Genomic DNA, 13,187 nt, shown 5'->3' on the forward strand with positions numbered 1-13,187 from the left:
TTTGCCATCGTTTGAAGTTGCTATGCGATTTGGGCATTAATAGGTGCTGACCGAGAACCTCCTTTACTTTGACTGTTTGGACCCAGTGAAGCAGTTCCGCTTTTCTCGCTGACTCACAAGGAAACTTTAAGAATAAAAATAAACTTTCTGGACCTCTTTTTGCCTATCTATGAAGTTGCCGCTGCTCCCTTATTCAAGGATTCCCTCGTTGCCTCTAATTTAACAATCTGGTCAAACACTAGAGCGAGGAAGGATTGAATACTGTACAGTATTCCCCTCCCCACCCCCAGTGTATTTTAAACTGTACCGCCGCGTACATTTCCCCTCAGGAGAGGAGAGTTATACACAAACCTTCAGGCTTTCACTAAAGCTGTTTAATTCATTTTGAAACGTTGTATTTTGGAATGAGAATGAATTGTTGTTTGAGGATGGCAAGAATGTATCGTTCTAACGTGGATTGTGTCTTTGACAATGAGACGTGCTGCTTTAACCATGGGGAGTTCATTAACTCAACAGGATGATGACGATGACTCATTCCCATAAATCCAGCAGCATGCTGCAGTGTGTGCTGCAGTACTGTGCATTGAATTGCATGCAGTAACCAACTCTTTGAAAGATGGATACCGTTCTGTTTGTCTGTGGTTGTATCTGGTTACTGCTCAGTGAGTATGATTCTTTCATTTTATATCCCTGTGTTTATTTATGGAGTAGTTTTTTTAATTACTCATCCTAGGCAGGTGTCACTGTGGTGAGCTAAAAATTACGATCTGGAAACTGCTATTTTATTCTGAATGAACATTATGTTCACATTGAGCACATATTATCAAATGAGTCTACGAATTGCAATGAAGACTTTTTTTTGCGTAATAGGCATTTAAATTAGCAAAATCATATACAGTTAAAGTGCTAAATATAAGTGGTTGTGATTCCAAATTTGATCTTAAAGCAGCATGACCATTCTGCTCTGAATATTAAGAGTTTCTTCTGGCTTGATACTGCAATCATTTCTACTTTACCATGCATCTATATTAGTTTAATGAATTTAACTATAAATGAGCAATAGTGTATTTTGCTTGCTTTTACTTTTGACTGCTAAATGTGTTTCTATATATCCATATGTTCCAATGCTTCTACGTACTGCCTTCAGTATGTTTAAGAATTATTTTAGCTTTTGAAAGAATACTGTGCAAATGTTGGTCTGAGATGGAGAATTAATAATTTTTCAGTATGGATTTTATTAAAATGGTGCTATATTTAAGTATTGTATGTTGTGTCTTTGTTCAAGCATTATTAGCTGTATGTATGCTGCATTGAGAGTTGACTTATTGAAAATAATAAGCTTAACCTTTTGAAAGGAAGTCACCAATTGTCTTAAATTGTACCTGGTTTTCAACAATGAGCTATATAAGTCCAAGATATTTTCAGATTTGATTCCTGATTTTGTGTGGCACTCATTGATCTTGGTAAGGGAGGTCTTTGATCTTTAAAATTAATCTCTAAACTCCTTTAGCTGAGTGAAGAATCTAGCCAATCATTGATGCTAATCATTAAACAGTAACTTGTGCTGGAATTGTGCATAGGTGTGGTATAAAGTGGAAGCTACTGTAGTTGGGTCTGGTGGGGAATATAGCAGAGGGTATATGCCAGAATCCAGGAAAAAAAATCAAGGCCTTTGAAAAGGAAGCGATATTACATGTTGGTAAAATGGAAGATGGAGTAAGCTTAGGTGAACTTTCCAACCTCTCTAATTGTACATTTTTATTTTAAAAACTGTCTACCTCACCAACTCTGTTCTGGCATCTGACATTTAAGTGACTGTGGAAGACCAATGATCAGAAGTACATGCATGATGTTCAAAAACTAAGTACATTAATAATGTGTTCAGTATAACATAGACAGTTTCCTCTCATTGCTGTGAAGATGTAGTTATTGATATCTTTAATCTAGATTCATGTTGGCATAGAAAGTTGCTATTTGGTCCATGCCAGAATGTCCATGTTTTGTGCAGTAGAGTGGGGGCACTTGGAATACATGTAGACTTTCTAAAGCAGTTTGATACAAGAATGAATTGACCTTGTAAAGTAAGTCTTTACTATTCTTTCCTACCGCCCCCTTACCCTTCATATCTCCATTTAACTGTGATATTAAAATGTATGGGATTTGGCTAATATGTATAGGAAGGCTATCTTTACTTGTCATTGAAAGTGATTAGATTCCCTACAGTGTGGAAACAGGCCATTTGACCCAACAAGTCCACACTGACCCTCCAAAGAGTCACCCACTCTGACACATCTCTCTCTGACTAATGCACCTTGCACTATGGCCAATTCACCTAACTTGCACATCTTTGGACTGTGGGAGGAAACCAGAGCACCTGGAGGAAGCCCATGCAGACACCGGGAGAATGCACAAACTCCACATAGAAGACAATTGCCCAAGGCTGTGACCAAACTCGTGTCCCTGGTGCAGTGAGACAGCAGTGCTAACCTCTGAGCCACCATTCCACCTCTAATCCTGTAAATGTTATCCTGTATTGGTTTTCTACCTCACCTATCACCTTTTAATAAACAGAATCCCATGCAATTTGTAACACATCACAAAGATTCATTCACTCATTGAAAAGACTATTATTTGTCACAACTTATGTAATTGCTGCATGAGTTGTTTATACTTGTGAAACAGCAGCAAAGAAAATCACCATTAATAATACAAGATTCTTGTATTTAGTCAAACCATTAAAATGAATAGCCTATGAGATCTTTCTGACAAAAAGACTTGAGCTTCCCCCCCCCCCTTACTTTACATCTGTTCTGTTTTGTGCTCCATTTTGAATCTTGTAATTGCCTCTGTTTGTTTGAGAATAGTGCAGATTTTATTTTACCTAGACTAACACAGGTTGAAAATTGTGCAGAGGCTCTTTTTCCACTAACAACTGTGATTCTTTTGCTTTCAGACTCCTCCCCTCATCTGCCGCCACCCCCCTTCCCCCCCCCCCCCCCCCCTAAAACACACGCACAACAAACACTCTTCGCCTCTCCAAACCTGCCAACACCCAACAGACGCCTACACGATTTAAGATTACCTGAGATAATGGGTGATGTTGAATAACAAAAGTGGACATTTTCAAATGACATGTTAATATCAGGATAATGTCCTATCCCTGTCATTAATGTCATAACAATGGTGATCTATTTTGACATATGGCCCTGCTGTGGTTTAGCCAAGAAGTTATTTTGATTTCCAACCCCTTGAGATTGTAATTGATTACAAGGTAATTGATTATCTAATGCTATCTGGAAAATTTTAATCTTAAAATAAAAACGTCCCTCACTGCTCTTGGAAATAACCAATGCTGCAGGCATTTGAGGCCGGAACAAGAATGTTCCTCCTCCTGATGCAGATCATGTCCACCCAGCCACCTATCCCTGAATTGCTGAAGTCACACTGACCTCCAAATACCCCAGGGTCAACATGGAGACAAATAAGTAGTTACAAAATCTATTCCACTGACTTCATGATGATATCTGCCAAAGCACTAAGTCCTGCTAATACTCATGAGTATAACTAAAATGGAGGTTGAGCAGTACATATGGACATACGAAGTTGGAGCAGAAGTTGACCATTTGGCTCCTAAAACCTGTTCCATCATTCAATAAGTTTATAGTTGATCAGATTGTGGCCTGTACTCCACATACACACTTTTGATTTCTTTGTTAGTCACGAATCTATCCAACTGTGTGCTTTTAAAAAAAAAACAATTAATCTGCTTCCACACATCTCTGGGGAAGAGAAATCCAGAGAGTGACAACTCTCTGCATGAAAATATTTATTATTTAATAGATTAAATGTAAATTCCCTTATCGATACATCCAAGTCACTTTACGGGAGTGTGAAATTGCATGGAACAAGGAAAGACTAGGAAATCATTTCTCTAGGTCACGTACAAATCACATGTTTGCATACTGTGGTGGTGTAGTAAATGTTGTTTATTACTATTATAGGGAAATAGTGTGAAAGTTAAAAAAATCTGCATGAGAACTCCAGAATTGAAATTTTCAATACTCCACCACCCATTTAGACTGTTTCCATTTGTCATCTCTCCTTTCAATTCCACAGTTTTCAATCCTGTTTGCTTGCTTCCTATTATTTCCATGAGATTATAACAAGTTGGTTCTGAGAAGCAAGTGTTTCAGGTAATCCCAGCAGCAGTGGCCTCTCTGTCATTGCTCGAGAGCAGTTGGTGGTGAACTCACTCCTTGAACAACTGTTCCTGTGGTCAATGTATATTCAGTATATTGTTAGCTTTTATCTTTACCTTGTTATGAAGCCATACTTTATGAAGAATGACATTATAAATTTACTGGTTTACAAACCAGTGAAGCCACGTTCTTGTAATTTGAAATCACAGACTCAAACAAACGTTGGCTGAACATTTGCTCATTGTACCATCAACATTTGAAAGCCATTGAAGTGGAGAGCAACTTTGCAAAGCATCACCAGTAACAATTACTTTGAAGGTGTATGAAGGGGGACCATCTCTTACCCCATTAGCAAAGCATCCTGACAGTCACCTGGATGTGCAGCTAGGTGGCAAAAACATAAGTGTAATCACTTAGGCTCAGGATATGAAAGGAACGTACCCAGACATCACAACAATGTATACCAGACAACTGCAATCCTCCATCCCTGACTATATTTGGGGGAAATCTAGGCAGTTGGTGGGAGAAGGTCATGTGATGAGCTGCTGACCAACTTTGTTATAACAACTATTTTATCTGTAGATGAGGACAAATAAATGAGATGCTGAAGAAACATAACCCTGAGTGGGTCCTCTCACTGCCCATCCAAATTAGAAGTTTTGAGTCCTGTTTATTTTTCTCAATGCATGACACACACACACACACGTCAATATTATTACTGAATCCAGAGGGGCCACCAAGTTCAACCTGAAAGCTGCAAATTCACCAATCTTCAAGCATATTCTTAAAGGAAAGGGGCAATAACCTAGAGTTACTTATGTTAGGATCTAACTGGTGTTTTAATTGTCAGATCAAAAGAGTAAAATGGTGGTCTTGGAAGGACCCCTCGTAAAACTGGAGCTAATGGAAACTGGAAGAAAATTCTCTCCATGGGTTGGAGTGTAATCTAGCACATAGGGAGATCATTGTTATTGTTAGGAGGTCAGTCATTTCTGCTCAAGGATATCTTTGCAGGAGTATCTCAGAGTACTGTCCTGGGCTCAACCATCTTCAGCTGCTTTGTCAAAATCTTCCCTCCATCATAAGGTCAGAAGGGGAGTTGTTCGATGATGACCGCACCATTTGCGATTACTTTGATGCTCAACAGTCAAGTCTTGCTGCAGTGGAACAATATCCAGGTTTAGGTTGACGAGTGGTAAGTAACATTTCCTGCCAAGCAAATTACAGGTAATGACTGTCTCCATTTAAGAGATGTTCAATGGCATTTTTTATAACTGAATGTCTCACTACCAAAATCTAGAAACTAAAATGTACTGTACTGGCAACATTAGTAAAGTAGCAATAAGAACAGTTAGAAGGTAGGAATGTGTTGCAAGCAACTCACATCCTGACTCCCCAAAGTCTGTCCACAATCTAAAAGGCATCAGTCAGTAGTGTGATGGAATACTGCCCTCTTGCATGGATGTGTGCAACTCCAACAACACTCCAGAAACTTGACATGATCCAGCAAAGCAACCCATTGCATCCAGTCCCTGCACAACTAACACTCAATAGCGCAGGGTGTGCCATCTACATGATGCACTGCATCAATTCACCAAGCCTCCTTAGACAGCCCTTCTAAACCCACGACCACTTCCTTCTAGAAGGACAAGGACAGCAGATAGGTGGGAATGCCACCACCTTCAAGTTCTCCGCCAATCAACTCACCATCCTGACTAGGAAGTATATCGCTGTTCCTTTACTATTGTGGGTCAAAATCCCGGAATTTCCCCCCTCCTGTTGAGAGTGTGGATTTACCTACAAGGCGTGGAGAGCAGTGATTGAAGAAGGCAGCTTTGCACCACCTTCTCAAGGACAATTAGGACAAGCAATAAATGATGGCCAGCCAACATCTTTTGTAAGTGAACTTTTTGATGCCAAATGTTTTTATCTATAGAAAGTAGCAAGTGTTTCTAAGTCCACAATGAGTTGAGCCCAGGTTCTTCTAATACCCAGAAAATTCTGTTCAAGTCATGAATAGTTGTGCCACAACTATTTATCTTAAACAATGAGTGCTAGCCAATATTCTTACTCTGATGTAGGCCTTGTATGTTTCCTGTTCCCATAAGTGGAAGAAGCCATTTTAGAGATTACAGGGTTCCCTATGAGATGTCACAGGCAGAGGAGCTGTTGCAGCTTTGGTCTTCAGTGAGCTACTGTTAACCAGGAGTAGGGGAAACGAGATGGGTGATGGCCAGTCCTGTACCTTAAGCAGAGAAAGTGCCGAATCTTATCATGCATCATGCAGAATGCAGGTTGAGGCTTCAGCTGGTTTGCAAGCCCAGTTTGAGGATGTAGAATATAGCTGAAGGGTTTGCCAACTGAAGACTGGATGATTCCCAGGGAATATGCTTACAGTAGAAGATAGTGTTGGGAAAGGAAAAGGCTGAAATACTTGGGATCTGCAAAGCACTTTGAAATGGTTCTAAGAGATTGTGCATCTACTTGGAAAAACTGAATAACATAACATAATTGAGCTGTTGTTTTAGTTATTAAAGGTGGAAAGTGGCAGGCTGTTTGGTAGTTTTAAAGCCTACAAAACGTTAATTGTGTTTTGTATGTGCAATATTCTTTTAAAACATGAAATCTTGAGTCATCTTTTTCAGGCCTCAGCTAAAAATTGGATTTTCAAATTTTTAAAATTATTAATGGCTCTGAGAAGATTGTAACAAACAATTTCAGTCAGCAGTGTAGTGGATTTTTAAAGTTTGTCTTGAAATTTATATTGATTTTGCCTCTCCTCTACTAGACAACTGTTCAGCACAGCTGAGATCAGATTATCAACAGAAAGTCAATTGCAACTTCACATCCTATCATTTGTGATCTTACATATTGACCCATCAATACTTGAGAAGCTTGAAATAATAATTCTCCAAGTGATGACCTTTCATCTTTGTGAATGCAGGTAAGGATGAGACTTTGAACAGAGCCTTGAAAATCTACACCAAGGAAGGCAAAATGGCGTTTAATGGTTAGTTTTTTAGTTTGCTTCAGTTCTTACTGCAGTTTGGAAATCACATGATTTTCCAAGATCTATAATGGTAGGTATCTGTTCCCATTGGAAGGAATGATTGTAAAGTTACCCCTTCTAACTCCTCGAGTTTGGATTATTGTCAATGCCATGGAGTTCAACTGGGAAGCAAAGGGGTTTGCTAAAATACTGAGGGAAGGCCTGGCTAGAGAACCTGCCACCCTCCTAAATGAGTTTTCCAGTGGCAAGGAAGCTGCAGGAACATTTTCCTGCTTTGGGATCAAATGTGTCACTTTTATGTGGTCAACTTTAAGAGCTAATTTTTAATCACTGCTGTTGGCATTTTACTGGTGACAGTAGACTCTCCACTACATGGAGAGAGCAGCTGGTGTACAGTGAGGCAACCTTGTGGCAGGCTTGAAGGGACTGTCCCAATCAGACATTGTCTGGCCCACAGAGGAAGTCCTGTCAGTCATATCCTTCCTGCAGCAACCCCTTACATGATGTTTTTCTCTCTTTCTTTTCTGAAGGGCCGTTGTTTGTTGACGTTCCCTTCATATCTGTAGGTATGACATTCTATGATTCTTCTTTATCTCTCTCTAGATAGCTACTTTAACTTATATAAGGGTGTATCAGCATGCCTTTTTAAACACATGTTTAGAGTCAAAATTCCCCATGGAACCTCAGGGGTCTGACCTGTGGTCATGACACATGCACTATTATCTTCATCTGCCTGGTCATACCTAATTTTTCACTAAACAATTATTCCTCAATTCTACTCACTCCTTCCAAATATAAAGTAGTACTGTGGAAACCCATATGGACCCTATCTCTGCCTCCATTTTTTAGGTAATATGTGGAGCATTCATTATCAAATCTGATTTGGTCTCATGCACTTTTACTTCACTTCTGGTCCATGGATGACTCTATTGGTGTCATTTCCTGCTTTTTCTTTGAACTGGAAAACTTCTTTAACAATGCTTTCAATTTCCACCATCCCCACATTTCTTTCAGAGTCTCTCTCTGACTCTTCCTTTGCCCTGTCAAAATTCTGTTCCCAATTCTCAGGAGGACTATTGATCAAGCTTTCCAGTAAGCTGACTGATTCACACAGCTACTTTGACCACATTTCCTTCCACTTTGACTTCTGTAAAGATTCTATTCCATCCATTCTCCATTTATCCACCTTTTGATGCATATATTCTGGCAATGCCATCCACTAAACCAGTGTTTTGAATACATTTTCCTGTTTCCTCAACTGAAGATTCCCCTTCTTTGTTCTATTTCCCCATATTTCAGCTCTCACCTGTCTCCCATCATCCCAGAGTCATTTTCATACACTCCTCATCACTCCCACTTCCACTTCATCCATTCCTGCATTCAATAGAGTCATTCGAGATCTACAGCACACAAACAGACCCGTCGATCCAACTCATCTGTGCCAGCCAGATATCCCAACCTAATCTAGTCCCATTTGCAAGCACTTAGCCCATATCCCTCTTAAACCCTTCCTATTCATATACCCACCCCGATGCCTTTTAAATATTGCAATTGTACCAGCCTCCACCACTTCCTCTAGCAGCTCATTCCATCCATGCACCACCCTCTGTGAAAAGTTGCCCCTTAGGTCTCTTTCATATCTTTCCCCTCTCACCCTAAACCTATGCCCTCTAGTTCTGGACTCCCCACCCCAGGGAAAAGACTTTGTCTATTTATCCTATCCAAGCCCCTCATGATTTTTAAAATGTCTGTAAAGTCACCCCTCAGCCTCCAATGTTCCAGGGGAAACAGCCCCAGCCTATTCAGCCTCTCTCTATAGATCAAATCCCTGGCAACATGTTTGTAAATCTTTTCTGAACCCTTTCAAGTTTCACAACATCCTTCTGATCGGAAGGAGACCAGAATTGCATGCAATATTCCGACAGTGGCCTAACCAACTTCCTGTACAACCGCAACATGACCTCCCAACTCCTATGCTCAATACTCTGACCAATAGATTATCCTTTCAGCTTGATCATATCTCAATCAATTCATCATGTGCTGCCTGCTGCCTTGAGCATTCTGAAGGGACTCTTAGTTGTGATAAACCCAACACACCGTCCATTTCCTGAGGCATCTTTCTGTGCAAGCAGAGCGCAGCACCTACCCTCTTTCCTGCTCTCCCTTCTTATAGTGGCACAATTTGTAACTTCCAAGTGAGAGAATGATTTACATATTTCTTTCAATTTTGTGCACATTATTTGTTGCTCATCAAATGACTTATGCTGGGAAATGATTCACTGAATGGGCAACCATTGAGAACACATCTGTTCAGTCCTCAAGCATGACTTAAGCTTCCTGCCACCTGTCAGTTCAGTTCTCTAACAGCACCCCTACTCTGGCCTCTCTATCCTTGGCTTCCCATGCTATTCCATTTAAACCCCCCATACACTCAGGGGACGCACCTAGCTTCTCAGTCAGTTCAGAGGTTTTCAAACTCCACATTGAAATTAACAAATGAAAAGCCATTGACCTAACAATAAATTATTGTTGTTTTCACGTAAACTGCCTGACCCACTGAGCATTTCTGGCAACTCCATTTGTTTCAGGCTTCCAGGATGTCTAATTGAAAATTGAATATTTACTATTTTTTTTGCATCCTATTTCAGCAACCATATGTCTGCCAAATCATCTCTGTCTACTACCTCCTGAAGTCCGTTTTTATTGTCATTGTTTGCAGCACTCCTGAGTTTTGTAATCTGAAAACTTTGGAATTATGCCCTATATACGTGGTCGTAGGTCATGAATACATATCCAAAAAGCAGGGATCCTATTATACTGACCCCAGGGGACAACAGTACATACTTGCTTCTCTCCTAAGAACTAACTATTTGCTACAATTCTGTTTTCTGTCCCTTAGCTGTTGTCATATCCACTGTTGCAACTTTTTAACCTGTTTGGTGCTTTGCTTGAATATTTTGGGGAAATTCTGTATGAATGACATTGACCACATAATACCCACCAGTTACTTCATCAAAGAACTCTATCACGTTAGTCAACGAGATTTGCCCTGAACACATCTGTGCTGACTTCCATTTATTAACCCATATTTTTCTGAATGGCAATTGATTTTGTTCTAGATAATTACCTCCTAAAGGTTTCTCTAACACCCATACTAGGCCAAGTGGTCTACAATTGCCCCACTTTCTTCCTCTTCCTTTCTTGAAACATGGTGTAACGTATGCAGTCTTCCAGAACTATAGCCAAGGAAGATTATGGCCAGATTTGCCACAATTTTTACCCTTGCCTCAGTAACTGAGGGAAGTATTTCGAGTGAATGTACTGTCTATGTTGAGCACTGCTAACCTTTCCAATTAGATGATCATTTTACCAGTTTTTATTCCATTCAATGTTGCTGCTGCCCCCTGCCTTACAGCTACATAATCCTCTTGACAGAATCCTCATTTGTTAAGTTGCTTTCTAAAGATTAAATATGCTCATTCAATACCTCAGCCATGTATCCATCTTCACAAGAAGACCTTTTTACTTACTAATCAGATGCTGTGTTTGTTTTTTAACTATCTCATTTTTCTTATTTGTGTTTTTAAAACCTTTTTTTTTTCTTTTTGCTTCTCTTTTATTTCTCTTTTATGATACCCAAGCTTTTTTTTGCCTTTACTCTCTCTCCCTCCACTTATTCATATTTTAGGATTGGTTAGCTCAGCTGGCTGGATGGCTAGCTTGAATTGCAGAGTAATACCAAAAGTGAGTTCAATTCCCACATCGGCTGAGGTTACCATGTAGGACTGTCCTCAATCTCTCCCCTTACCTGAGATGTGGTGACCCTCAGGTTAAACTGCAAGGTTGTCTCTTATCTACTGAGAGTGCAACACTACATGTCTGGTAGGACTATGGCAACTTTTACTTCTATCAAGGCACTAAGACTGTATCCAAAGAATTGCGTACATTTTGGTCCCCTTACTTGGAGGATGCCGTTCCACTGGAAACAGTTCAGATAATGTTCACTGGACTGGCTCCAGAGATGAGGGGTTTGTCTTATGAAGATAATGGAGCAGTTTAGGCCTATACTGTCTGGAATTTAGAAGATGAGAGGAGATTTAATTGAGATATATCAGATACTGAAGGGGATTGACAGAACAGAATTTGAGTGGATGTTTTCCCCTTTATGGGGCAATCAAGAATGAGAGGTGATAGTTTTGGGTTAAGAAGCGGTAGATTCAAAGCAGCTAAGGAATTGAATCTCTCAATTTTTAATTAGTATTGGGTTAAAGGATTATGGCAAGTGGGCGGAAATATAAAGGCTGCGATGAGATCAGCCGTGTTCATTAATGCTGGAGCAAGCTCAAGGGACTGAATTGTTGATGTGTGTGTGTGTTCTTCGCATTCATTCTGTGTCTCTGTGTTTCTGTGTCTTGCTCTGTCTGTTACTCCCTTTTCAAATGCTGTTGCACAATTTTTTCTTTCCCATCACCAAATTCCCCATGGTATTTTTTTTCATTTATCAACTACCATTGAGCTACTGTATTTAAGATATAACTAAACCCAGGGCAGCTGTTCAACAGGAAACTGGAAAATAGGTCATTATTGTTCCCCATGTGCTCTTTCCCTCATGTCATAGAACAAACACTTCAAGAGAAAAAAAATCATCTGACAAGGGTTAATTTTTAAAATTCATTTGTGGAACTTGGGTATCGCTGGTTGGCTAGCATTGATAGCTCATTCCTATTTGCCCTTGAGAAGGTGGTGGTGAGCTGTCACCTTGAATCACTGCAGTCCATTTGCTGTAGGTTGACCCACAGTGCTGGAAGGGAGGGAATTTCAGCATTTTTGACTCTACGACTTTGAAGGAACGGCAGTATATTTCCAAATTAGGGTGGTCAGTGGCTTGGAGGTGTACTTGCAGGTGGTGGTGTTCCCAAGTACCTGCTGCTTCTAGATGGAAGTGGGTCTGGAAGCTGCTTTCTAAGCATCTTTGGTGAATTTCTGCAGTGCAACTTGTAGATAGTACACACTGCTGTGACTGAACGCCAGTGATGGAGGGATTGAATGTTGTAGATGTGGTGTCAATCAAGTGGGTTGCTTTGTCTTGGATAGTGTCAAGCTTCTTGAGTGTTGTTGGAGCTGCATCTATCCGGGCAAGTGGGGTATATTCCATCACACTCCTGACTTGTGCCTTGTAGATGGTGGATTGACTTTGGCTGCAGTCTCCCAAGTCTTTGACCTGTACTTGTAGCCACTGTGTTTATGTGGGGAGCCTAGTTGAGTTTCTGGTCAATGGTAATCCCAAGGGTGTTGACCGTGGGGGCTTCGGTGATGGCAATATTGTTGAATGACAAGGGGCGGTGGTTAGAGTGTCTCTTAAAGGTGATGGTCATTGTCTGTCATTTGTGTGGCGTAAATGTTACTTGCCACTTGTTGGCCCAAGCCTGAATATTGTTGCATTTGAGCGCAGACTACTTCAATATCTGAGGAGTTGTGAATGGTGCTGAATATTGTGCAATCATTGAACATCCCTATTTCTGACCTTATGACAGAGGGAAGGTCACAACTGAAGATTGTTGGGGTTAGGACAATACCCTGAGGGATTTCTGTGGAGACGTCCTGGAGCTGAGGTGACTGATCCTCCACAACCATCTTCCTTTGTGCCAGGTATGACTCTAACCAGTGGAGTGTTTGCCCCCTGATACCCATTGATTCCAGTTTTGCCAGGGCTCTTTGATGCCATACTTGGTCAAATGCAGCCTTGATGTCAAGGGCTGTCACTCACACCTCACCGCACCTCTGGAATTCAGCTCTTTTGCCCATGTTTGAACCTAAGCTATAATGAGATCAGGAGCTTAGTAATCCTGGCGAAACCAAAACTGGACATCGCTGAGCAGGCGCTGCTTGAAAGCACTGTTGATGACCCCTTCCATCACTTTACCGATGATGGAGAATAGGCGGATTGGGCGGTAATTGGCCGGATTGGATTTGTCCTG

At 40.6% G+C, this 13,187-nt stretch overlaps 1 protein-coding gene across 4 annotated transcripts in view; it reads left to right on the forward strand.

Moving 5' to 3' along the window:
• Positions 1–421: 421 nt before the first annotated feature.
• The window catches only part of LOC140492005 (long-chain-fatty-acid--CoA ligase 6-like), a 170,563-nt gene continuing 157,797 nt past the window's right edge, over positions 422–13,187 (forward strand). For 2 of the 4 annotated variants that reach the window (XM_072590592.1, XM_072590595.1), the window contains exon 1: positions 12,810–12,858. Coding sequence is in view for 2 of the 4 variants with exons in the window: in XM_072590591.1 (XP_072446692.1) it covers positions 617–662 (46 nt within the window). In the remaining 2 variants the exon portion in view is untranslated. Of the gene's footprint in view, positions 663–12,809; positions 12,859–13,187 lie in introns of those variants that run through there. The other 2 variants (XM_072590591.1, XM_072590590.1) reach the window with 2 other exon arrangements.

This window comes from Chiloscyllium punctatum, chromosome 20 (assembly GCF_047496795.1).
Source record: "Chiloscyllium punctatum isolate Juve2018m chromosome 20, sChiPun1.3, whole genome shotgun sequence".
NCBI lineage: Eukaryota > Metazoa > Chordata > Chondrichthyes > Orectolobiformes > Hemiscylliidae > Chiloscyllium > Chiloscyllium punctatum.